The sequence below is a fragment of the Tachypleus tridentatus genome, chromosome 10 (genome assembly GCF_004210375.1).
Source record: "Tachypleus tridentatus isolate NWPU-2018 chromosome 10, ASM421037v1, whole genome shotgun sequence".
In the NCBI taxonomy this organism is placed as follows: Eukaryota; Metazoa; Arthropoda; class Merostomata; order Xiphosura; family Limulidae; genus Tachypleus; species Tachypleus tridentatus.
In genome coordinates this window covers 81264327-81291942 of record NC_134834.1, presented here as the reverse complement: position 1 = coordinate 81291942, position 27616 = coordinate 81264327, and the positions used below count along the sequence as shown (strand labels likewise).

At 31.1% G+C, this 27616-nt stretch overlaps 1 protein-coding gene and 1 pseudogene across 4 annotated transcripts; one reads left to right on the top strand and one right to left on the bottom strand.

Annotated features, from left to right (window-relative positions):
• Positions 1–1549: 1549 nt before the first annotated feature.
• Positions 1550–22196, bottom strand: LOC143229703 (eukaryotic translation initiation factor 5A-1-like). Of its 4 annotated transcripts, XM_076462421.1 has the most exons (6): positions 22067–22097; positions 13203–13331; positions 12318–12502; positions 6378–6482; positions 5720–5857; positions 1550–3965 (listed from the first exon to the last, which is right to left on the bottom strand). In XM_076462421.1, exons 3-6 carry the CDS (start codon positions 12480–12482, stop codon positions 3903–3905), a joined length of 471 nt encoding a protein of 156 aa, XP_076318536.1. In that variant the 5' UTR covers positions 12483–12502; positions 13203–13331; positions 22067–22097; the 3' UTR covers positions 1550–3902. The 4 variants fall into 4 exon arrangements, with proteins under 4 accessions (XP_076318536.1, XP_076318533.1, XP_076318534.1 ...); XM_076462418.1 differs by lacking the exon at positions 13203–13331 and having other exon boundaries at positions 22067–22196; XM_076462419.1 differs by lacking the exon at positions 13203–13331 and having other exon boundaries at positions 21661–22128.
• On the top strand, positions 13266–14214 carry LOC143228387 (cyclin-A2-like; annotated as a pseudogene).
• Positions 22197–27616: the final 5420 nt, after the last annotated feature.

Genomic DNA, 27616 nt, shown 5'->3' with positions numbered 1-27616 from the left:
GGCAGTTGCTGTTCATTCTACAAAGTTCATATTAACCTACAATTTAATTCTAAACTTGACATAAATTCATAATAGTTCAATAAACATTTGAATGCAGGTCAACAATTGCAATGACATAGCCTTTTGACCCACTGTGAAAGGGTTAAAATACTGCAACAACCAAGAACAAATCTGACTGCCACCTTGCAGTGCATCATACAACTACACAAAAATGTTTTCCATGTTTAATGTATAGTAATACAAGAAATTCCCTTTAAACCTGTCCAGTGCTGTTCAAGCCGATCAGTAACAGTGCCATGGACGAGTTATTGTTTTCTGTTTTGTACATGTTGTGCACAATAAGTTTGGCTTAGAGAAAAAATAGTATTCCTTGCTTATTTCCTTTGTTTTAAAAATTACTCAATTTTGCTGAAAAAAAAACTGGCATGGGAGCTGCCATAGCAGCTGAAATACTTGGCAGTCAGCAGGTTAATGTTCGACAGTTCACCCAACATTATCATCACTGAGAGTTCTTTACAGTAAAAAACTTTCCATCCCTGCACTAAATGTGGACAAAAAAAAATCAGCTTTAAGTGATAAACCAAAAAACATAATACTTTTTTTATCTTTTCAGAGTGTGAAAACATCACTACTTCACAATCAAGCAATGAAATAACTGGTCTATTATGATTATATTTCAGAGCCATGTGTACAAGAAAAAAGCATCATTGAATGCCAGAAACAGAATGCTTCAGAACTAGAAGTGATAAATGTTACCTTAGAAACATAAAATAGTTCAAAATAAATTAACATTTTTATACTGAAACAAGTTTAAACAAACTTAAATTCTACATTTTGAAATGAACACAAAAAAGCTAAAACTATAACAACACCAAAGCCCATAAAAAAGTTGAGCACATCTTAAAACACAAACTGCATTTGAGAAATTATCCTTGTTTAAACAGGAGTCATTTCAAATTTATATGCTATTTAGAAAAAAAAAAATCTAGAATGTAAATAGCTAATGATTGCATAAGCCTGATGGTAAAACAAAATGCTTTCCTGGCAAGTACATTTGCTACTTACTACTTGTTTGTAGCTTTAACCAAGAAGGACACTACCCTTTAGCTGACAAGAGTATTCAAAGCCACTAATTGCAACAGCTTGGAACCAGGAACTAAAAGCAGTATGAAGTTTATTAAAAAAGCAAAATATTTAATGTTATTTAAGCAACATGTTTTGAAAAATACATAATGATATACAAGAAATCTGAAAACCAGCTGACAGATTTGTATGTAGGAATGGAATTTCTGAGCCAGTGTATAATATCTTCAGATTCTTTCTTCTTCTCAGTGCAAATTTGCTGTTCCAATTCTTAACTTTTTTACATGAAATCACATATTTTCAAAATTATAACTGTGCAAGAACATTTAAAGTGCTTACTGCTAATAAAGGATTTAGTTACACTTTTTATGCCTACAAATTTATTAAATGGTGAGAGAAATATTTTAAGATAATTCTGTCAGTAATACTTTATGAAAATGAAATAAAAATCTGACAACCCAAGTGCTTCAGGGGAAAACTTTCACACAATTTATTTATAACATGTTATTACAGTATTCATTACATCACCAAAAATGTTATATAAGCTTTAAGAACTCAATTTGCCCCTGAAGAAGAAAGGTCTATAGGTTTTTTGTTTTTTTTATTTCATTTCTATCAAGACGTCTTGAACCTATGTTTTTCTAACATCATAAGAGAAATACTTTACATATATCAATCACTGTTAGTTTCATTAATAACACTGGTTATGCAAGTTACCACATGAAGTGTCATTACCTTTTATTTTGAAATACTGTTTACAAGCTGAGGTGCCCATCCTTTGTCCAGATTACAAATTAAAAAAATATGGGGGTGGATGCTATGATAAACACAAAAATCCTAACTTTCACACTATATTTTTAACAACATATTGTTACTGTATTCATTACCTTGCCAAACCTTTTGTATAAACTTTATGAACTCAATATGTATACACTTAAAACATGGTCAGGGTGATTTTGTAGGAAGAGGTAGCAGCCAAAATAATGACAGTAGAGGTGCTTTCCATTGCCTACTTTCAACACCCAGCTCATAATGTCCTTCCTTACTGTTTCAGGTGATTAATTAATAGCCTGTTATTGGCCATATAAGTGTTTTATGACCTAAAGTAGGAAGTGGGTATAACTCTTCAAATCAGCCTTATGGTGGATGTTGTAATAGAAACTTCACTTGACATTAATATTACTGTTATTGTGATAATGGTGCTAATTTGTTTTCATTATATTCCTCCAAAGAGAATGTTGATACACTCTCCGAGTTATGTGTGTTCCCCCCATTGTGTTAAAGGAAATTTAATAAAGTATTTGTTTTTGTATAAGGACATGGCACCATCTGACTTGTATCAAAGATAAATGTTCAGTAACAGCAATAATGGTTGAGGAGGGGGTTTTGAAACCCCAGATAACATAGCTCTTGTTACAAACTATCATCACATAGTTTCACTGAGATTGTCTCAGCAACCTAGTAGTTAGATAATGGACAGATTTTTGTGCTTTATATATAAATGAAATGTTACTAAAGCTAAAATTACAACCAAACATACTGCCACCAGAAAGGATGCCCAACTGATGACACAATGTACTCCAATCTTTAAAAGTAGAAAAACAAGAAAAGCTATACTGATGACTAGGTTGTTTGAGTTTTATTCTAAACATATAGTTTACTCTGACTGGAAATTATCATTAATTGGATTAGTATGAAACAAATTTATGAGGTAATAAAACAATCCTTACAAAAAGCATTTTATTACATAAAAGAGCCAGCTGAAACAGCACAGCAATGTCTTGGTTAGCAACATCTGATCTAACTGATTAGTCAGCTCCTTTCTAGTATCTCTTACTGAATTCTCCAAACATGTAGTTTGGAAATTCCCATTAAATAGCATTTAAAATTATCTATTAAGTAATTAATGGAATGTTGCCAAAAGTTTATTAGATGTTGTTCAAAATAACAGATATATAAAAGAAGAGTAGACTACATCATTACTTACAAAGAGTTAATGCAAGCTTAAAACTAATCAGAACCAAATAAACTGAACTTTAAGCCAACACTGACACGTAAAACGTATATTACAATATATCAATATCCAAAAAAAAATTAGTGTAACAAACACTATAAAACATTCTTTTAAAAAACAATATCAGACACACAAAAAGTAGAAACAGAAAACTGTATTTATCATTAACATTCAAGCATAATTTAAGACTACAACATAAAACTAGCCATTTAGGTTCAAATTCCTATTTAAACTACATACACAACCGTATAGTCTACTAATTATAAATACACCAGCTCTCATGCTGTTTTGTGTGTGTGTGTGTGTGAGAGAGAGAGAGAGAGAGAGAGAAAGAATGAGTGAAAACTTATACCAAGTTATATTATCTATACATCCCACAGTGAATAAGCTATACAGGACATTAAATGAGCTGGAAGTTAAGAAATACAGTCTTGAGAACCTTTAAACAAATTTTTAATTATTTATTAGCTCATTTTCATAATATAGAATATCTTGCAAAACAATGATCTGATCACAGGAAAACATGGAGCGCACTATGTATTCAGTTTCTATCCCCTTTGTAGCATTAAAAAAAATCTTATTTTCAAATATCTTAAAAAACATTTTATGACACAACAAGCAAAATAAGGAACTATCTAAAATTTTTGTTACATTTCCAAAAATCTAGATATTTGTTTACTTTCACATGGTAGTGTTAAAAAAAAAAGGTGTTCAAATTTAAACTTAATACATGTAGGAATTAATACAACACTGTACTTCACAGCATAGCAGCTCCTACTTTCCTTGCTTTTAATAACAAAATAACTCAATTAGTGGCATTCTTGCAAGCAATAATGGCCTCTTCACCAACAGCAGACAGTACTGTCACCTAGTGGATAAAATAAATCAATATGGAAAAGTAATTTCACCAGTGGTAGAAACATGATACTCAATATTCGAAGCATAAGTCAATTTTTCTTATGACATACAATTAAATCATTTGATCAGATTATTTACAACATTTGTCTATTACTGTAGAAAATAATTCCCCCCTTTATATATCTACACTTTAAAATTTTAATCTCACTGGTAATATACTAGAATAGCAGTGATACAAGCAATTTTTGTGTTTGAGTGTTCCACAAGTATTTGATATTCATTCTTCAACCCATTCACTAATGATTTGTACTGTTTGGCAAGGTCTACATCTGGCAGATGAATGTTTTATACAGTATACAGCTCACAAAAATTGTGTGCAACTACAGCAGCCACATTCAAAGGGTTAACGTTAAATAACAATGTTGGTTAGTATGTTATATTTCCAAACTGAGACCCAAAACTTGAGCTTTCAAACAGTTGACTATTCTTATCATTTTGAAAATATTATGACTTTTTTAGGTGATCCTGCATGCTAACCATTTAACCTGAAGTTAGAATGTTAAGTATCTTTTTATTGTTATATTTATACAGATTATTTTGAATGTTTCATTTAGTCTACACACAGATAGCCTAGTTGCTTTGTGCCATAAAACACTAAATTAACCTTTAGTCTACACATTTAGGACTAAGCTATCAAAATCTTACAAGTTGTTGGGGGTTTATGGCTAAAAATATCCTTAAGTGAAAGTTTCAGCTAGTGAAACAATGTATTCTAATGTTTATCAGCAAGAAATGTATTTAACTAGCTACACTCCTTACCAGGTTAATATATACTTTGAGATCAAAATTGGTAGCTTGCTCCCAAGGTAAACATTAATAACTTCAGTACACACACACACATCCTATTAGCAATCAATCTGATGAGAAATGAACTAGCTTCAGTACACAAATTAAGCAAGCTATTAATTTAAAATTCCCAATTTTTTTTTTTTACAGTGTTTAACTAAAGATTTTGCTATTGTTTTGAAGAAACAATTACTCAACAACAACTGTTAACTGTTCCCATCCACCACTAAGCCTATTTCTTTTTCTCTGGTAATTCTAGTTTTAGCATAGCTTTAATTTTTTACTGACCTCATTACTTTTGTATAATAGAAAAATAGGTACTAAAATAGAGTAAAATTGATTCTGTTTTTATTTTGAAAACTTTTTTTTATAGTAATTAGTATACTAATGCTACAGGTAAAGTTTAACATATCTTGTATAAGGAAAGCAATGATATAGGTACAAGTAAACTTTTCATCACAAAGATTCCTAAATTCATTTAAGTTTTAAAGTAACCACTTCAGTGCACTTTTAACAAATGATTATGAAGAAAAATAAATAGCCACTCTTTTTATTGATAGAGACAATTTTGACAGTGTATGATAAAAACAAAACATTTACTAAGATGCAGTAATAACATTCCAAGATACTTAGTATATTAACCTGTTGAAGTACTGATTAGTAACTGAACACAAAATTAAAGCATTTGACAAATTTCAAATGGAAAAAATCTTATATTCTAGATTTGGCATACAGGTTTGCCAAGCAATGGTAATAAAATAGAAATGCACTTATTTGTAGCAAATGTGTTCCAAATAAACTCTCTCTTAATATGTAAAATAAATATAATGGTGGAAAAGGAAAAAACCTTAAAAATATGATTGTTTTGGATTTAACACAGTAAGTAAATGTTATAACATACTGAATTCAGTTACTTACAATAACAGATGCATCATCTTTACCAAAGTCCTCTCTTATTTTCTGTCCCAGTTCTCCATCTGGGATTTTCAGATCATCTCGGGTATCACCTTTGTCATCCATCAGTGAAACATAACCATCATCGCTGATGTCAATAAGCTATTTGTGATTTGTGAGAATGTGGCCAGTGATAAAACAAAACAAAACAAAACAGAACTATATCTAAAACTTGTGTTTTTATAAAACACAAATAACTTCTGTTTGGTGTTCAAAATAATTATCAAGTGCTATGAATGATTGTTACACATACAATTAAATAAACAAGGTAATATTGGAACAAATTTCACTCAATTATAATTCACAGCAAATAAAGTTTTAAACCTGTTTCCTACATTTAGATGAAAGCCTGAAAATGTTTATATAATGTTATATAGTTATCAATGCTTTCATTATTAAGAACTGAATTAGAGTTGAAGCTGTAATAAACTCTAAAAAACCTATATCATTGATTTTCCAGTTTCTTACAAAATATAAATTATTAAAAGACAAAAATTATGGTATCTCTTAATCTGTACAAAATGTGCCTTATACACATGATACAAATAACTGACTAATTTTCACATGAAATACAAAATCACTTCATTAGTTGTTTCTCCTTTCAATCCTAATGACAGCATACCTGAAAATCACTGCGATTAACATTGGGAACATCAATGTTATGAGTTGAAGGACATAAGTCTTCGTATTTCTTATTGGTGAAAATATCTATGCCAACAAGATGTACCTAGGAATAAAGTTAAAAAAACATTCAAATTATAAAAATAAACAAACTACACACAACAGTGTAGCTTCATTATTACATTATTATGGAAAACAATTATTTAAAATTATGAGATTTCTTTATTTCTATAAAATAGAAACCATCAGTAAAAAAATATTAAAAGCAAGTTTGCAGAATTCATACATGAAACAGGATACATTTCACATCCTTCAAAGACTTTTTATTTATTTTCCCCATTTCTTGAAAGTTATTTTTCCCAGGACCTTTTACACTATTTTTAATGATTTTGTGCAAATATAAAAACAGAACTGAAATAACTTGTCATGCCACTGATTAAATGTTTTAGTAGAAAACAGAGAAAGAAATAAAATCAATCCATGTAGTAATCAACTTATATTTGTTAATTTCAGAGAATGTGCAGCTCATCCTCCATAACTTGTTCTTTATTTCTTTGCACTATTCTGTACTTTCTCCAGCTCCACTACATAAATGTCATCTCCACTTGCTTTGATGTTCAGACACTAAAAAGGATTTGTTAATATTTACCTTTAGAACTCCCAACATTTTTGACTGTCAGTTATAATACTTTTCATTCATGTTTTCAAATATTTGCCAGTTGAGAAAAACCCTTTCAATACTGATTTGCCCAGATAAAGAATTATGATTTTGCACTTTTCAGAGCTGTCCTCCTGAAGTACTCAAAAAGTAAATAATGATCCAAGTAGTTTGCTCTGTAAATGAATTCCTAGAAAATGCCAATATCTTCATTGTTGATCATTACCACAGCAAAGTGTTGAACTCACATTATACTGCTCTTTTAGCTTCCACCTTCTTTTTTGTTGCCACTTGTTGTTAAAGACAAGATAGATTCCTAGTTATCAGTTTTAACTGTCATCTTCTGCAGGAAAACTAGAGCCTCGTTCTTCAATCCATAAGTAGCCTGTTGGTTATTTCATTTTCCCTTTTCAGTATTATGAATTGACTGTCAATTGGAAAACTCAAACTCATGAGGTTCCTACCTGCATAAAATGGGCCTTCACAAAATGCTTCAATAAAGTGCAAAGGGGCTATCATTTTTCAAAAAATGATGAGGGATGAAAATTTTACTGTAGATGTAAAGGCCATTATTACAAGAATCAGGGCAACATTAATTGCATCTCTCATTGTTTTGCAGAAGTTTGATATTGGTTTCAGTAACATCTTTTGGACAGAAACTACCATTTCTAGTTACTTACACCTAGAAAACTTCAGACTTTCCAACATCCAGTAGAGTGATAATAATATGTCATCAACTTTAATCTCAGATACTTTATTTTGCCATGTATGGAAGTGCTGTGAACCACAGAAAACTCACACAATCCAATCTGTATTAAGCCTTTTGAATCCACAGACATGTACATTTCATCAATAGGGCTATGCAGCCACCAATTGAGAATGATTGTAAGAACTTGAGTTAAAATTAGGTCTTACAAAATGGTTAATTGATACTTGAAATAATTAAGCAATAGATAGAATTAAACATCCTGCTTATTCAGCATCTTAATTTGGCATCATTCCATTAATACAAATCTTCAATCATTTTCCCACTACAGTTTCAACATATTTAAGTTGTATATTATTTCAAAAATGACATCACTGGCAGTTCGCATTTCATCTAGCTGACAGATGGGTGCAAACATGTCATAAAACAAGTTAATAAAAAAATTACATCATGTGACTTGTGTGAACTGCCCAAGATGCTTTACTTAGATTTGTTAGCAGATAAGTTCAACATATATCCTAAACATGGATGGATTAACAATGCAACAGGAGCTCAAAGTAATGTTTGAGTGTCTTCAAGTTTACAGCATATACACTGTTAACAGCTATATTCATGTTATTTGCCAAATATAAAAAAAAATATTGATCTCAACTAACATAATATTAGTTAATACATACATACATGCATAAACCAATTTCTATTTATTTGTATGTATAAGACATATTTGGAATGAACACTACATTTTAATAAAATTTATATGAATGTGATTCCTTTGGTTCTTCTGCTAATTTATACTCAACACTACAAGTCTAGGTTTTATTGAGCATAATCTACAACAGTACAAATCTATTCAAATGTAATCAAGGAAGAGTTGATAGTTAAGTATTTTTTTTAATCAGGATGTCACTTAAAAATTGTTTGACACTGACCACTTAATTTTCCTCACAGCAATTTTGATAAGATTTGTATATTTTTAAGTGGCGATAATTACTCAAAGAGAATAGCAAAGTATATTTATAACTTAATTTTGTTATTAATGAACCTAAATGTGTTAAAAGGACTAAAAACATTAGAAAACTAAGATGCTATTATCATCCAAACTGGCATTTCTAATCAATTATGGTGAGTCATTGTGCATCAGCTAGTTTCATGTACCAGCATAGCAAAGACTTTCCATTCACACTCAAGAACCTTGAAATGTTATATGGCAGTCTTGCCAATAATAAAAATATCTATTGATTTACAACATCAAATTTCTTAAACTGAATATTGTGAATACTCAGTCCACTTTCTATAACTGTTCTGGGTTAGCCATGCATCTTGAAGTTTCGATGTGCACGACAAGCTACCCTTAGAGAATTTTAACTCCTTAAAAATACTGAGTGAATTCTATCTATATTGGTAATACTCAGATTTTTCTCCACAAGTGTGAAATCTAATTCATAATAAGCAACAGGTTTTACAAAGTTAAAAAAAAACTTCAAAAAGTGAGAAAAATTTCTTATGAAATCTTAAGTTCAATTTTCAGTTATCATGAAAGATTTATAATTCTATGTTTTATAAAAGTTTTTGTTTTCTAGATTGTTTCATCATTTATATACACACATACATGATGAAAAAGAACATCATTAATCAACTTTTTTTTTATATCAGTCTACTGCACTGTTAAGGTCACAAGTCTGGCATGAGACCTGAAAATGATCAACACAGCTGTGCTACCAAAGTACATAATTTGTTTATGCAAGAAAAATAGAATTTAGGAAACTAAAAACATTATCAAACAGGAAACAGACTTTAACATGAATATTTACTATATATTTTCATTTACTACAAATAACTTTGATAAAAAAATCTTCCTTTTATCAAATTCCATGTATTTTAATGTCTAAAAACTGGAAATGCTGAGAATTCTGTAACACCACAAAATGCATGAACACTACAAATAATTTTCTTTTTGTCACTCATTTTTATGCAGCATCACAATTCATAACAGCAACATGATTTTAATTCAATGATGAATAAAAACAAGACTGGTAAGGACATTAAAATATATTTAATTTTAAATAGCATATCTTAAAATTTCAATGAACTTGCTTTAAAATCTTCAACTGTGTTTCTAAACATATATAAAATGAATTGAAAACTTTTTTCCAGTTCCAGAAATTCAATTCACATTTTAAAGATAAAATGTTAAAAACAAACAAAACATTGTTTCTTGACATAAAGAATAGGGCATACACAAAATATGTACAATGTTCTGTATGAAAGCTTAGTTTATACTAGACAGCAAAAATTAATTGTACATAAAACAAATTTACCACTCACATCATAGGACAAGTGTACATTTAAAATGAATGGTCTGAACTATATGTCAGTTGAAGTGTTCACTAAAAGTCAAATTACATGTGCATTTATCAGGAAACATGACGAATAAATACACACATATATAGTTACTGGTATTTTGTCATAGCAGTTTTTTGCATAAAATATTCTAGATGTATCTTTCAGCAAGAACTGAAACATTGCATTTACATTCCCAACGAAGTTAACTTTGCTTGAGGAATTTCATCTTGTAAGTTAGCTTTCCTAATCAGGAATGCATAGTTCATCTATATTTCTCTGGTTATGACCAATGAAAGTGAACATATTGCACTGAGCAACTTTAAAACAATTGAGGAAATGCAATATAATACGAGTGAATGTAATCTTCCTAATAGTTTTCCCAAGTTAATGTAATTTTATTTCATTATTTCTGTACCACCTATAAGTAAGCTGTTTGTTGAATTTAAGTTTTTTTTTTGCTCCTGGTCTTTGTATAAATTATGTTGGTCAACAGTTTATTCTAATCATTATGATACTGATAACCATTTTTAAGTACTCTATAATATGTTTTTGAACCATGAAATTTTAACACCCCACTATGAAAATGTTTTCAAAGAAATCAAAACTTAGTAAAAGAATTTTCCAATACTGAAAATGTATTTCCAGTAGTTACTTATCTCTACTCATAAATATCTATTCTCATTCAATGCTGCCCTCTATATGCAAAAATGTTTTATGGATGCCACAACCATTTTCTCTTCCATCCATAGGAGTTTATTGATTCCAATGTAAATCATATGTCAAACCTCCACCAACAAGTCATGCATGCTCATGAACACAAGTCCCAAAATTGAACAAATTGGAAATCAAGGTTCTGCCTCATCCACCCTATTCCCCAGACCTTCCTCCTATGGATTTTTATTTTTTCAAGCATTTTAACAACTTTTTGAGCAATAAACACTTTCAAAACCAGGCAGCTGCAGAAGAAGCTTTCAGTGAGTTCACTGACCATAGAAACTCCACTTTTTACAGCAGGGGCATAAACAGCATCGTTACATATTGGCAAAAGTGTGTTGAAGCAAATGGCGCTTAGTCTGTTTAAAGCACATTTTACAACACTGGTTTATACTTTTCCAAACTTTGCAGTTCAGTGACAACATTTATTTCTGGACAATCTAATGCATTGGTGTAAAAAGACAAATAATCACTGACCCAAACAGGTTTGGCTTGTTCACAAAGATTAGGGGTGCAAATTCAGAAGAAGAGGTTTGGCCCATATAATGATCAATCTCATGGAAGATAATTGCAGAAAAACCAATGACAGGTCTCCTTCACCTGCAGCTAGTGAAAATAACCTAAAGTGAGAACAAACTTCAGAATTCATTGTACAAATATATTAAAGAAAAATAAGTGTTTGATGTAAAATATGCGAGTATGAGAAAAAAAAAACAAGTATTGAAAAATGCCCACTGTGGAAATACAACTATTAAAGTAATGAATAATGAAAACAATTCATATGAAGAGCACCAAAAACACCATTGAACAGTGCTGTTGAACAAGAAGGGACAGTTCAGTAGAACTGAATTGAATCACGTGCATTATGAAGTATGTCATTTTTTACTGGTGAAGAGTTGACACATGATTTGCATGACAGATGCATTGGAATCAGCCAATTCTAATGGAGTGGAGATAAAAGACTTGTGGCATTCATAAATCTTTTGCATTCAAAGAGCAGCATTAAACAAGAATAGCTATTTGTGCAAAGAGAGGTAACGTAATTTATCAGTATGTGTACTACAACTAGATCAGTCACTGTTCATTTGCATTACAATCAGGTTTGGTTTTGTTATTTACATTTTGCGTAAAACTAGACAAGGGCTATCTGCAATAGCCATCCCTAATTTAGCAGTGCAAGACGAGAGGGAAGACAGCTAATCATCACCATCCACTGCCAACTCATGGGCTACTCTTTTACCAATGAATAATGGGATTGACCGTCACATTATAACACCCCCACAGCTGAAAGGGCAAGCATGTTTGGTGTGACTGAGATTCAAACCCACAACCCTCAGATTACGAGTTGAGTGCTTTAACCACTTGGCCATGCCGGGCCCATTACAATCAGAGTATAACACTATGATCAAAAGTAATTTTCATTACAAAAGATTACAGTCCAATCTACACTTAGAATTTCACTATGTAAAAATCCTTAATTCTTCTGAAATGTTACCTAAAAAACAAAATTGTTTTCTTACCTTTGCATGACCATGTTTTCCAGTTTTTGAAGTGCTCATTTCCATAATTTTACAGGGGCGATTCTTCAACATTACATAGCCATTTTTACGCAAGGAGGAGCACTGAACTGGGTAAGTGTGTGAAGCACCAGCACTTGCTTTGTCATAAACAGTATCATCTTCCATTTTAATCTATGCTGGTAGCTCTGAAACCAGTAAAGATCAGAATTTGTTATTAAGTACAAGATCCTATACAAAACTGACTTATCTGGAAAACATCTTATAAACAAAACTTATGTTCATATCTTCCTGGAACTGATGATTATTTGGATGAAAGAACTAACTTTGTTCCAGTATTTTAAATTGCATTATTAACATTAACTTACAAACAAAACATAGTACTTACATAGATCAGATCTAAAAATTACCTAGTAACAACTAGCTAATTTATTAAACTAGCATACCAAGAGTTTAGATTTAAAAAGTAAAAGAAAAAATATATACCCTAAGAACAAACTTTGGTTTCAGTACTTTCTGAATTGTCAAAAAACAAAAGGTATGTAAGGGTGGCTTCTGTTTTTGTTTTGCTTTATTTTTCAACTTAGTTTAGTCCAAGTGAGTTAAGTATTATCAACTGGAAAAAGTTCACTTGTCACACAATAATTTGCTAGGTAAAATTTACAAAATTAAAAGAGATCTGCTTAAAAATAAAATGTTAAGCATCACAATTTAACTTTTAAACTTAGTTAATACTTCAACAGCTCAAACTTCAACAGAGTTCAAGTTCATAATTGGTTGGCCAAATATGGTAATCTACCACAGTTTTGAAAAAAACTTGCAACATAAATTGCAAATACAAATTAACAAAAATAATAAGTAAATATGATGTAAGGTCTTCAGTCTTACCCAAGGTGAAGCACAATTAAAATGTTTTCCCTGCTAAAACTGATGAAAAAAACCCATCTAATCATGAAAGATCTTCAAACCAAAGGGCCATGGACACGAGCAATCAGATTTGGAATTAGGTCCATTTTCCTGATTGTAGTTTGGAGTGTTGAAAATATTTCCAGAGCATATGCAAAGAGATATATGAAGCAAGTAAATGTTAAAGAACTAGAATACTGGTCAGAAACTACAATCTGTGATGTTTTTATGACCAAACCACCTTCATCATCCATTAATACATCAAGGTATGAAGTTTCAAAGAACAGGACATGTTTGCCAAAAAAGGCAAGATTTCAAAATTTATCAAGGTGAACCAAAATAAAAACTTGAAATAACTGGGAATGCACACTTGTGTGGTGAAGCTATAGGGCTCTACAGAGCTCCACTTGCAACTATAGATTTGTTCTCCTTACAACATGGATGCAAGTCCCTTAGATTCACCTACAGTTCTGGATACAACCTGTACAAGTGCAAATATGAATGACAGTGAGAAACTGGTGGCTGGATATGTCCAAGATATCTATTTATCATCTATTAGATTTTGAAAGTTTTGTCCTCAACCTAACTACAAAAAAAACACTAAATATTACCCATGAAATGAAGGGTGTCTTGATGGATTGGTTGGTAGAAGTGGTAAAGGAGGATAAACTGCACACAGAAAATTTGTAACCGTATCCTATAGTGAAATATTCCTTTCCTATATGCTAGTATTACAAACCAAGTTGCAACTGGTTGAAACAGCAGGTATATTTCTAGCAGCAAAATATAGTTTTCCATTTGATGTAGGCAAATTTGTAAACATTCATGATACTTAGATCAAGAAGCAAGTTTTACATATGAAACACCTGACACTAATAATGTTATCTTTTGGCATGCCTGTTCCTACAAATATTTCCTTGATATCTTGGCTCGATCCCCAAAATTAATTGAGTTTTTTTTAAGAATGTTAACAGTGTCAGCACAAGTCTCATAATGTCTCACCTTTTAATAATGTATAGTTGACACTTTCAATGTGCATATAAAATATAAGTTATGTATGGCTAATGTATAGCCATAAATAGTAACTTAAACAATAGAAATTTGCTTTAATGTAATTATTAAAGTTCAGTAGAATCTGTCAGAATATGTTTTGTAAATTTGGAACCTAAACCTGCTTACATAACAAATACACAGCTGATGTCTAGACTATTGTAATTCTTTGAACCTTAAGACACTTGGAACATTATTTTATTTATTTTTTTTCCAAAATGAAGGGTATGGATAGATCAGCACTTAACTATAGCATAAACTGTTGAATCATCACCAATAAGATATCCAGCAATTAAAGAATTTTGTAATATATTCAACAATAATAAATCATGTTAATGTTAATTTATTTTCAATATACTCCAGCAAGTTCTGGAACAATGGAAGATTACACTGAAATACTTTACATTCATGTAGTCGCTGATAGACAAAATAAGCTACGAGACAGTCTCATTGTAAGACAGTTATATCTATATGAAACATCAATATTTTTTGGTGAAAATTACAAAACATACATAGGTTACCTTCAAGTATGATGGAAAAGGAAAGACAAACATTACAATTATTGAAATACTACTTATCAAAGAATATTTTGCATAATAAAATAACTGGAGAATCTCCATTACCTACACCTCTCTCTCTCTCTTTGCAGACAATTGCAAATAATGTGTTTATGTCACCTTAAGAAATATGTTGTTTGGCAAATATTTTAATAGGCAGGTTAGGAGTTAACATACAAGAAAATGTTGAAATCTATTGACGTGTCTTTGTTGGAAAGAAGAGCTCGTGGTTTTTAAAGATTGGCAAAAGCTTTAAATCTATAAATCCATAAGTTTCAAAATAAGTTATTTACAGAAATCATAAAAACCCTAATTTAAGATGTAACATTCAGAAAGATCAAGATAAAACAATGTTACTTTTCTAACAAAGATGATAAATGGAATAGTTTACCATGAGCCTTCAAGTGTGATAGAAGCAACACAAATTGAAACTTTAAGATGGGGTGAGTATTATTAAAATAAAGGTTGCATGTAAAACAAATGGTTTTAGATTTCTTTCTAAAGTCTGAAATAGTGGTAGTAGGAAAATGAAAAATGTAATATTTGTGTGTGTGTGTGTGTGTGAGCATATGTAGGTATCCAAAGAAATCTTATCAGTGACTAACAAAATAAAAACACATGCTGAATTCTGATGTACAATATGGTAACATGAATTTATTTTTAAAAATTCAATTACAGTATGTTTTCACACAGTAACAATTTTGCAATAAGTCATGGTCAAAAGACTATATCATTGCATTTGCTGACTGGCATTCAAAATTTTATTGAGCTATTTTATAAATCTGTGTCAATAAACTTGGAATCAAACTTTATATGATAATTCAAACTTCGATATTATATACGAGTTAATATCTTGATTCAGAAGTAAATATTAAAAAGACACATCTAAGTATACACTTTAGTGAGTCACATGGTATGTTGAATGCAGCACTGGTTAAAATTATATGTTTATGATGTCAAAATACCAAGTCTAATGTTTCATACAAATCAGAAACTCAAATTACCAATATTAACAAGCTGGAATATAAAATAAGAACCCAACATATTTTTATTTTGCTGCAATATGGCTTATGTACTAAATCAAACAGTGGCCCCATTAAACTTTTTCCAATTTTTAAAAAGTCTCCTACATACAGTTACTGCAATATTTGATGTGAATAACCACCTGACAGCTTAGAATGTCCCCCTAGTAGATTTCTCAGCCATTTTAATCTGTTAAGCCTACTACGTTCTTTCAAACCAAGATTTCAAACAGATAGGTTGTGTCTTTTGTCTGTTTGAAGTTTCATACTTTTTTTAAGACTTAAATATAGCTTAGTTACCAAGCTTGATAAATTATATTAGAATTCTATAGTATCAGTATAGTTATTTGATTTTTTTTTACTATTCAACCATATATACAAATCTTAAAAAATAAATAACTTTGGTTTGATATTCTACATGTGCAAAATTTTAAAAGGCATAGAAATCTACATCCAGCAGTAACTGAATTCAAAGGTTGTAGCTAGAAGAGAATTACTTCCTTTACATCTTGATTTAATGTTCTTCTATATTTTAAGAAAAATAAGTTTAATAATTTGTTTCTAAAGAGTAATAAACTGTATGTGTGTATAAAATGTATAATAATTTAAATGTTTTTGTATAATATAAAATACTAGTCCACTAAAACACAGACAAGACCAGGTCAGTTTTATATTATTAGATACAGTAATACAAGTGTGCATGCACCATGTTAGTGCAAGTTTTGTTGTGTTAGCTAGGCATGGCTATAAAGCCAATATAGTAAATATGTAATATTATGAGACTTGAGCTATTTAACTAAACATTTGTGTTATAATATATATTCATTCTAGCAAGATAACAGTTTAATTTATATTTCCTTTTTTTTTTTTTTAAATAATGATGGTTACTATGTCAGTCAGTTAACAGACCAATCAAAAAAAATAATATAAGGTCTTACTGGAAACAAGCATATGAAATATATTTAGGAGGTTTTAGAGATTACACAAATATTTGAGATTTCTGGGTTGAAGAATAGATTTTAACCATAACATAAAATCATTTCACACTCAGACTAGAAAAGAAACTTGATATTTTCAGAAAAATCTTAAATAAAAACATTTTATTAAAAAATCTTATTTTTTTGTGTGTACAAAAACTTGTAATTTTACTAAACGTCTGCCAAATTTGTGAAGATACACATACTGTATCAAAGGTTTTAGGATAGATACTTGATCAGTGCAAATATGTATATTTGTATATGTATATACCAAGCTCATTATGAAATAAAACAGATCACACTAAAATCATTAATTTACCAACAAATTAAATTGTCTTGTACTAGAATAAACCATACCAAAAGGAAGTTAAAAATATAGATAAATTTACACTATAACCCCAACCCCACAATCTTACTACATCTTTATTCTTATAGCTCATCCTTTTCTCTCTCTTCCTTCTTAATACAAAAAATTGTGTTTGCCTTCCACTGCATAAAACTCTTTCCTTCTGAAGTAGTATTTACACTTTGCAGCCCTTATCAAGCCTTAAGTTCTCAAAATGAAAACTTGAATATGTAAAAAAAAAACACCATTCATAATAATAAAAATATTCACCACCACCATTAGGTTTCTCTTGGTATTCTTTTGTAAATTTCTTTAATTTTCTTAAAACCTTTTAAAGCTTATCTAAAGAAAATTGCTTCCTAACTCCTGTAACAAGACTCCATGCACACCTATACAAAAAGATAAAGGTTCAAAAGGAAAATTAAATCTAATTAATTTATAAAGATTTGAGGCAAGAAATTTATCCAACAAATATGAAAATAAAATGGCTAATGAGAAACTGCTTGCTACATGTATTAAAAAGCAAAGAATTTTTTTAATGTTGAATATCTGAGGTTGCACGTTTTATATTTTTACAAAAGAAGATAGCAAAATGTCTAAACATGAATATTCTACAGAAAATATTAGAAGTGACCAGAATTGTACAGATATCAATTCCATGGTAGTAAGCAGAAACACAGAGATTAAAAACAAAAGCACCAAGATCAAATAAGATTTCCTTCAGGAATTTAAATAAGGTCAAAGAACACATATGTGATAATTTCATATTTCCTATATAAGGAGCTAATAATCAATTGTTTAATGATTAAAGTTGCTATTGTTATTTGTATTTCTAAATATAGTGATAAGAGTTGCTCTGAAAATCATGTGACAGTTAATCTTATTCTTATAATGGAAAAAATTGCAGTCTGATAAAATAACAGTGAAATACTGCATGACATATGAAAGTCAATACAGACTTATAAGGGAAACAGTGCCTGACTAAATCTTTTTTTTTTTGTAATTTTATTTATTTGGAAAATACACACAAACTTGGTGTACTTAAATTTTCAAAAACTATTAATAAGGTGGCACAAAAAATACTAAGAAAATCACTCTGGGGAAGAAATAGTCAATTGGTTTCCAAAGGTGTTTGGCCTGAAGAAATCAAAAGATTGTTATAAACATACAGTGTAGTCCTGTCGAATTGAACTCTTGTCATTAATGAAACACATCGGCAGTTACTTTTACTTTTCCCATGCAATAAAAACATTGACAATGGCATAATTAGTCAATTAGTAAAGTATGATAAAAAATTAACTATATAAATTATTGATATCCAATTACCACATGGTTAGCAATACATAATAGTAAGAACCTGATACTTTCATCTTAAGTGTATTAACAATTGTTTTCTAGCATCCATAAAACTAACCATAAATTTTAGTATTAATTTTGAGCTTTTTTTATATACTCTTTATTATATTTCTTAAATAGTGATTTTTTTTGCCATTGAAACATCTACTTATGATGACAAAGTCTAATGAACAGTGGCCTTGTTAACAAAACTAAACATGGAACAATCAGCTGCTAATAGCTAAACCTACCTTTATTTCCAAAAAAATACTTATTTTCTTACCACTGTACAATATCATAATTCAAATAAAATATAAAATTGTAGTCAAATTTTACAAACTTTAAAAAATTAACCCTTTTACAAAGGGTCACAGGTCAAAGGCCATGTCATCATGTTTACTGACTTGCATTCAAAATTTATGAACTATTATTTTACAAATGTCATTTATTCCTTATTTTCCAAAAAAGTTTAATCATATTTTTAAATAGTAATAATTTACATAAATATATAATGTATAATAATTGAAATGTGACTATATTACAAAATTAGTCCACTAAAATAGCCAAAACAGGGAAGGCTAAAGGTTTGTTTTATATTGCTGGATACACAAGTGCACATGCACAGTGTCAATGAAAGTTATGTAATGTTAGCTAGGTATAACTAGAAGGTCAATATAATAAATATACACACATTCAAGGACAGCATCATGAGATTTAAGCTACGCACACTAATCATTTTTACTTTTTGTTATAATATGTTAGTCATTCTAGCATGAAAAAAGCATAATTGATATTTATTTTCTAATTTTTATGATGGTTACGAGATTGGTAAAGTGAGACCTGCATTTTAGAATATAGAAAATAACAATATATAGTGACTAAAAACAAATGTGCAAAATTTATTTAGGAAGTTTTAGAGACTACACAAATAATGAGATTTTTAGTATAAAGAATTGTTTTTAACCATAATACAAAATTATTTCACACTCAGACTAGTAACCAAACTTGATATTTTCACAAACAAGTCTTTAATAAAATTATTTCAATTAAAAACTGATTTACCTATACAAAAAAAATTGTAATTGTTACTGAAAGTCTACTTAATTTTGGGAAAATATATATGCAGTATCAAAAGTTACATTACAAATACTTATTGTGCATATGTATAGATGAACTCGTGTTATACTGATCCATTGCAAAAGAGTCAACTAGGACTAATTCTAAGGAATATTTTTCTTTACACATTTGCTTCAAATAACATATCAACAAGCCAAACATTTATCAATTCTGATACTCTTGCAAGTTTATAAAACTGTGAGCTAAGCTGGTTTATACAGCTGGGAAAGAAAGTTTTCATTACTTACATCTCAAAGTTCAAATTGGTTAAACTAAATGAAACTACACTTGAACTTACAAGATTAAACTGAACACTTTTTTTTGTTTGAAACTATTTTGGATTTCTTCCTAGAAACTTCAGGTGCTATGATGTTAAAAAAAAAGAAAGAAAATTCCCAAACACTAACATTCCTGCTCTAGCTGTACCGAAATAAATCCAAAAACCAAAATTAGCATTTTTTAAAACATACAATTAAATCTTTAATTGTTTGATGCAATTTTGCCCTGAGGGAACGAGTGCTCTTAACTACCATTATGTAAAAACCTTTCAGGATTTCAAACTGCACTGAAAACAAAGTTTCAAAAATTTTTTTAAATCACATTTAAGTTGGACAGATATGGGTCATTACCTTAAATTACAGTCCATGCATTTGGATTATCACAATTTTAACCACACATTTAATAAAGGTGGGTACCAATAAATGACAATTGTAGATAAGGATTTTGGTATAGTGGTGGATAATGGATAACTTACTCAAGCCCTCATGATAATACACTGTTGCTAGCTACAAACTAACAAAATTTTGAATATAGTTAAAGAAAACGTTTTTTCCAAACAAATGAGGTATCACTGTGTACAGTTTGTCTCCTTTTATAAGGATGAATACTCACTCATTAGAAAGGTTTACAAAGATGGCTAACAATGATTGTATGGTCAGGAGTTATATGTTAAAGGTACAATATCTTAATTTTCCTCTTTATATAAAAAAAAGACAAAAATAATCTTATTTGATTAGAGTTGGGTAATTAACTGAATTACTTATAAACATCAGTTATACTGATTGGTGTCATGTAAAGTATTCAATGGAAATTATGAGTAAATTAATTAGTATCATTAAAATTACTAACTAATCAAAATTAGCATTTAAATTATTCCAACTAGTGGAGCTGTACCACTGAAAGGATGGGTGTCATTAAGGTTCAAAATAGCACACTATACTGTATATGAATGGTATAGAGATCTCAAATAATAACAAATAGCATATTGTACATGTCTTGTTAATGGTAGCATGCCTCATAATTGCAGACTGACGACAGTCAAGGGCCAGATGGGATGGGTCTGGAAAAAGGAATCTGAGAGCCTTGGGTAAATGTCATCTAGCTTGCAAATTCCTTACACTGAAGGTTACAAAAAATAGCAGTTTGTGCATTACTGTTAAAATCAATTAACAAACAAAACAAGAAAATGAGACATACAAAAAATATGCCATTTTCATTCCAATCTAAGGTCATGCAGAAATCAACTGAACAAAAGAAGTTAGCCTCATAACTGGTTCTGTAGCTACATAAGACCTATACTCAACTGCCTCATTTTCTGATAATTTTCTTGCCTTGTATGATCACCAGGGCATATCCTGCAAATTTAACACCACATGAACAGCATGTACATTCATAATGGAGCTGGTCACAACTGGAATTCAGCTGAGTGACACACATGATTAAGTGACAATACCAAACATTTCTGCAGAACTGCAAGGATTACATTAATGCTTTCAGGTTTATTGCAAATGGATTTCCTGTAATGCATACTTAGTACGTAATAATGCTAATATTTTACCTACCAATTCTGACACATTGGCTGCCATACTATTACTAATGATGAAACACGGTAGTTCAGATGTTCTCAAAAAAGAATCACCATATTATCATTTAACTTTTAATAAACAGAAGTTGTATTAACTAATTATGATCAACTTTCCTCTATACCACTACCAGTTTTTTGAACAGAAGAAATTAACATCAACAAACATAACGTACCGGTTCTCACATGTTAGTCGTTGCCATCTTGAGAATTTTGGCGTTCTAACGATATAACATGTATTAAACGGTCTGCCATATCTTTCATCAGGCCCATATTTGCGCAACTTGTCGTCCAAAAGAAATATGGGCTATTTCAGTCCCTTATTAACACCCATACTTTGCATTTAGTTTCTCCCAATATGGCGGCCTTTCACCACGATGACAAGAAAGTTAGGCTTAAGAAAGAGCGTTAATCATTAATTTTACACTTATGTGTTGATTTTTTTCACGGGTATCATAACATTTTTTCCACTCGCATTGTGGAAATACAATCATAAGCCTGATTACTTGGGAAAAGGTTTCAAATTACACATGTATGAACATTAAAAACAATAAAATTACTTCGCACATTGTGAGAACTTACATGTGACTCCTCCTGGCGCCAATATATAGAGAAGATGGTTATAACTCACCGCGTGTTTTCAGAATTGTAGGAATTGTGAACAAATTGGTGCAGTAAACACAGTGTATCGGTTATACAAATTCAGAGGGCGCTTTGATAAAATATATGTTCAGAGAAAATTGTATTTGTACATGGATTTAAAAGTAAAATGAAACGTATATTGATTAGAACACAATAATATGGTTTAAACTAAGTGATAAAATTTTAAAAAGTATAAAATAAAACCACACTAATTATGAATAATCCACATACAGAATAATTTTAAGCAAATGGTATTTTGTAAATTTTATGTTTAAAAATGTAATAATCTTATGACAAGTAAAATTATATTTTAGTTTTATTCAATACCGACAATTGCGACTCAACTCTAAAATAAAAGCCAAATCTAATGATCGGTGAATGCATTTTCAGTTTTAAACAGAGAATAAACAGTAACATGTAGTCAATAGGTGTGCTTATGACCGCAGCTGAAAAAAACAACCCGAAACCTAAACGTATGTGGATATCAACAGGATAGGGACAATAAAGTACAATGTAAAATTAAATTGTACTTTATATTTGATTTAAAATTTTAACCAAGGTTTGGATCTCAATGATCTCATTGCTAGCTACAACCACAAGTATGCCTAGTCCAGTGACGTATGTTTCCAAATTTTAAACATTTTGACACCACTGACAAAGTATTCTAAAAGTTTTACAAATTGGCAGAAAAATATTTATGATTAAGCAAGGTATAAAAATGATAAAATTATAATTGTAAAACCAAGCCAATGTCAGAAGGTTTAGCACGTAGTAACATTTTGACTAAATTTATTAAATTCGTTCAGTTATTGTTGGTCATAAAGCGATACAATGGGTCACCGGTGATCTGCTCTCTAATGGAATCTAAATCCGATATTTAGCACGATAAGCCCACAAATCTGATATTTAGTTACTGTTGGGGGGGGGCAAATTTATTGGAGTTAAACTCATTGTTTTAAACTGATAATAAATTATTTTGTTATATGACACTTGTGAGAAAGCGGTTCTCCTTTTATTTTTACTTGTGATTTTGTTTATCGTGTACATATTTTCATTCTATCGTTAAGTCAAACTTTATTTTATTTGTCTTAACTACTAGCTTTCCTATCCAGCAGCTTATATTAAATATTAAACAAGAAGGGGACCGGCATGGCCAAGTGGTTAAGGCACTCAACTCGTAATTTAAAGGTCGAGGTTTCGAATCCCCGTCACACCAAACACGCTCCTCCTTTTAGTCGTGGGGACGTTATAATGTGACTGTCAATCCAACTATTCGTTGGTAAAAGAGTACCCCAAGAGTTGGCTGTAAGCGATGATGACTAACTGCCTTCCCTCTAGTCTTGCACTGCTAAATCAGGAATGGCTAACGCAGATAGTCCTCGTCTAGCTTTTGCGCAAAGTTTAAAAATCCAAACCAAACCAAACTTGATTGTGATGCAAACGAACAGTGATTGATCTAGTTGTGGAACACATTCTGATAAGTTACATGACCTTTCCTCACATAAATGGCTATTCTTGTTCAGTGCTTTTCTTTATATGTATGCCATAATTTCCCCTCCATTGGAATTGACTGATCCCAGTGCATCCCTCATGTAAATCATGTGTCAACCCTTCACCAGTAAAAATATGACATACTTCATAATACATGTGACTCTTTATTCAATTCTACTGATCTGTCCCTTCTTCTTCTTCTTGTTGTTCAAAGGTGTTTTTGGGTGCTCTTCATATGAATTGTTTTCATCATTCATTACTTTAGTAGTTGTATTTTCAAAGTGAGCATTTTTCAATACTTGTTTTTTCTCATATTTATACAATGAATTCTGAAGTTTATGTTTTCACTTTAGGTTATTTTCACTAGCTGCTGGTGAAGGAGACCTGTCATTGTTTTTTTTTTGCTATTATCTTTTAGCTACACTTTTACCAATCTGTAACGATGCTGTTTATGCCCCTGCTGTAGAAATCGAAGTTTCTATGGTCATGAATTCCCTGAAAGCTGCTTTTGCAGCTGCCTGGTTTTGAAAGTGTTTGTTGCTCAAAAGGTTGTCAAAGTGCTTGAAAAAATTAAAATCTGTAGGAGGAAGGTCTGAAGAATAGGGTGGATAAGACAGAACCTCGATTTCCAATTCGTTTAATTTTGGGAGCTTTTTCCTTGACAGGTCTCATAACACCAATTTTGTTGATCTTCAGTCAGCTCATGTGAAACCACCTTTTCCAACTTTTTCGTCTTTTCAATCGCACTCGGGTAGTTGGCAATGCTTGATTTCCTTATGCCTTGTTTTTCTGCAAGCTTACTACTGTTGTGCAATAGTTTGTCTCAACTGCTTCTCTTAATGTGTTTTCATTTAATGGTTCTCTTCAACAACCTTCGTGACCTTCAAGACTTTTATATCCTTGTTGAAACCTGTACGTTTAGTAACAGATCAATGACTGAATGCCTGATTGATGTTCCATGTAGTTTTGTTACCTTTTCGTTCAAGTTTGAAATTGTAGAAGAAAACAGACAAAAGTCCTTCTTGTCCGTGCTACCTTGGGGGTTGCAAAACTTACTCTGAGTAAATAGACAGTTAAGACACAAATGCTGGATTAAATCAACCCAACCAACTATAAGTTACTCAGTATTCAGCTTCTAAATGTCATTGTGAGAATTCCAATATTTATTTCTGAACAATCTAATATTTTGCCTTGTCTTTCCCTATCACTCCTGCAGAATCAGCTAGGCCTAATGCAGCATTTTTTGACAATTTCTCGGGTATGTGATGTTTTATTCATTTTCCCATTTTTGATTCCTTAGTAACTTATCCCTAGCTGGTACTGCAATAACTCTATGGATTTACCATCCTAAAATCAAGGGTTCGATTCCCCTCGATGGACTCAGCAGGTGGCCTAGTGTGGCTTTGCTATAAGAAAACATTTCTTATTACCCCCAGAGTGATTCATTTGTTATCTCAGGCTCTCGTTTTATATATGAGGTTTCACTGTTGTTAGGATCTTGTCCTAAATTTATTTGCTGCCTCTTTTTTTTATCTATTGCCCCCCTCTTTTGTATTGGTGATATGTTTTGAATCATGTATCTGAGACTTTAAATTGTGTAATTTAAGAGTCAACACTATCTTCTCCTGTTTGGTTGCATATTTATCGCAGTTGGGTCCAGAAGAAGCCCCTCCTCCTTTCTCATCCTGTTCCTTATCTACTTTTCTTTTCGCAACCATCTAGTCTTACACTGCTAAATTAGGGACGGCTAGCACAGATAGCCCTCGAGTAGCTTTGCGCGAAATTCAAAACAAACGATTTCTTTCCATGTTTTAAGTTTCTGTTTTTTCTTCCAATTTAATATGTCCCCTGGATAGCTAGCGATAATTTCCCAGACTTACAACGCTATCATTCGGAGTTTGTTTTGTTACGATGAACTGAGCAAATAGCCCAATTTTGCTTTGCTACAAAACAAGCAAACCTATTTCATTTTATCAGAATTAAAGACCAAATCATGGTTTGTAAATTCCTTTTATTAGTATTTGTTTATTACAGGTGAAAATAAAATTCTTTAGAGCGTGTGTGTTTTCTTATAGCAAAGCCACATCGGGCTATCTACTAAGCCCACCGAGGGAAATCGAACCTCTGATTTTAGCGTTGTAAATCTGGAGACATACCGCTGTACTAGCGTGGGGCCCTTTAGAGCGAGTATAACAATCTTGCGTTGTGACATAACGTGGCTTCTTAGTGTCGCAGTAGTATGTTTGCGAACTTTCCTGCTAAAAACTGGGTTTTGATACTTTGTGTGGCTTTGTGCTTAATAACAAACAATGAAACAACGTGATGTTGCATCAGCTTATATGGGCATTGTTACCTCTATTAAAAATGCACGTGGTTTCACATCTTTTTCATTCTTTCTGTTAAAGAAGTGTTCATATTCACCAAAAAATAATTTTATCACAAGAGTAAATGTAAAAATAATATTATAAAGTTGTTCTTTCTTTGACAGTATTGTAAAAAAATTATCTGGTGAAAACAATTCAGAGATATTCCACATAAACAAATTACTTAATTATTCATCGACACTTTTACAAGCTTCCCTCATTTGCACACAGTTGTAACACTGAATACCAAAGGAAACATCACACTAATTTGTCTATGGCTAACGAAAAAAAAAACAATTTACTTGTATAATAAGTAGGTAATTAGTTTGGGTAAGACTTGGAACTCTTGAGATTAGTTGAAGAACTCTGTTATGTTAAAGTTGTAACTTGTTTTTAATTCTGCTGAAAATGTTGAAGGTGACTCGGCACCAACCAAACTCTACTAGGGGACGTATGTATGCTGAATATATTTTTTATTATTGTTAGTGGTTTGCAACCTTTCTTTTTTTCCTGCAATTAACTTAAAATGAGCACTACATTTACCAATGGATTTACGTGTGTGGGCCCGGCATGGCCAGGTGAGTTAAGGCGTTCGACCCGTAATCTGAGAGTCGCTGGTTCTAATCCACGTCGCATCAAACATGCTCGCCCTTTCAGCCGTGGAAGCGTTATAATGTTACGGCCAATTCCACTATTTGTTGGTAAAAGAGTAGCTGAAGAGTTTGCGATGGGTGGTGATGATTAGCTGCCTTCCCTCTAGTCTTACAGCGCTAAATTAGGGACAGCTAGTGCAAATAGTGCTCAAGTAGCTTTGCGCAAAATTCCAAAAACAAACAAACAAAAAAGCTATTAGGGAATTTCGGGAAATGCTTCAAAAAACAACATCATCAGCATATTATAAGAAATATGTGTATAATAAGTGTTGAAATAAAATGTTATTAACAAAACCAATTTTAAGGAGAAGTGAGAGGACTCCAAGGTATTACAGAGTCTAGATATTTAAACCTTTCGATCTTAATGTCACCATTTTGACTCATAAATCCCTTCAACAAACAAACAAATTATAGTAATATAATATAACTTATAACGCTGCTCCCTTCCTGGATTGTAAAATCCCTTTAACAATCCTAGTAAAAATAAAAACAATACACAAAAATGTCCATCCTCCAAGTCTTCTTCGTTGTTTTCCCCTTCCAATATTTAAGGCATATTAATGAGATGGCATATTGTCCTCTAGTGTCACTGGTCATACTGTTACTAGCAAAGATCTCTTTAAGTATGTGATCAAGCAAATCCACTGGTGGCTGGACTCTTGATAATCATCTGGAAGTAATCTTGATGAAGCTTTAAGCTTCTCAACATGTTGACTTTCTGCTGAAGAGTTCTTTTCTAGAGTTACACAGGTGGTTGTTCACCCAACAACGTACTTTAAAAGATGATCGTGACACATAATCTTTGACTTGGATATCCTATTCTCTGAATACTTAATTAACTGTAGAATTTGTAATTTCTTATGATGATAAACATTTAGCTTCTCAATGAAATTTACTTTTATCAGAATTTACATCATAGATACTTTTTGGTTTATCATCAGCTAATTCTTTTTATCCACGAGAGCCCTTCCATCCACAAATTT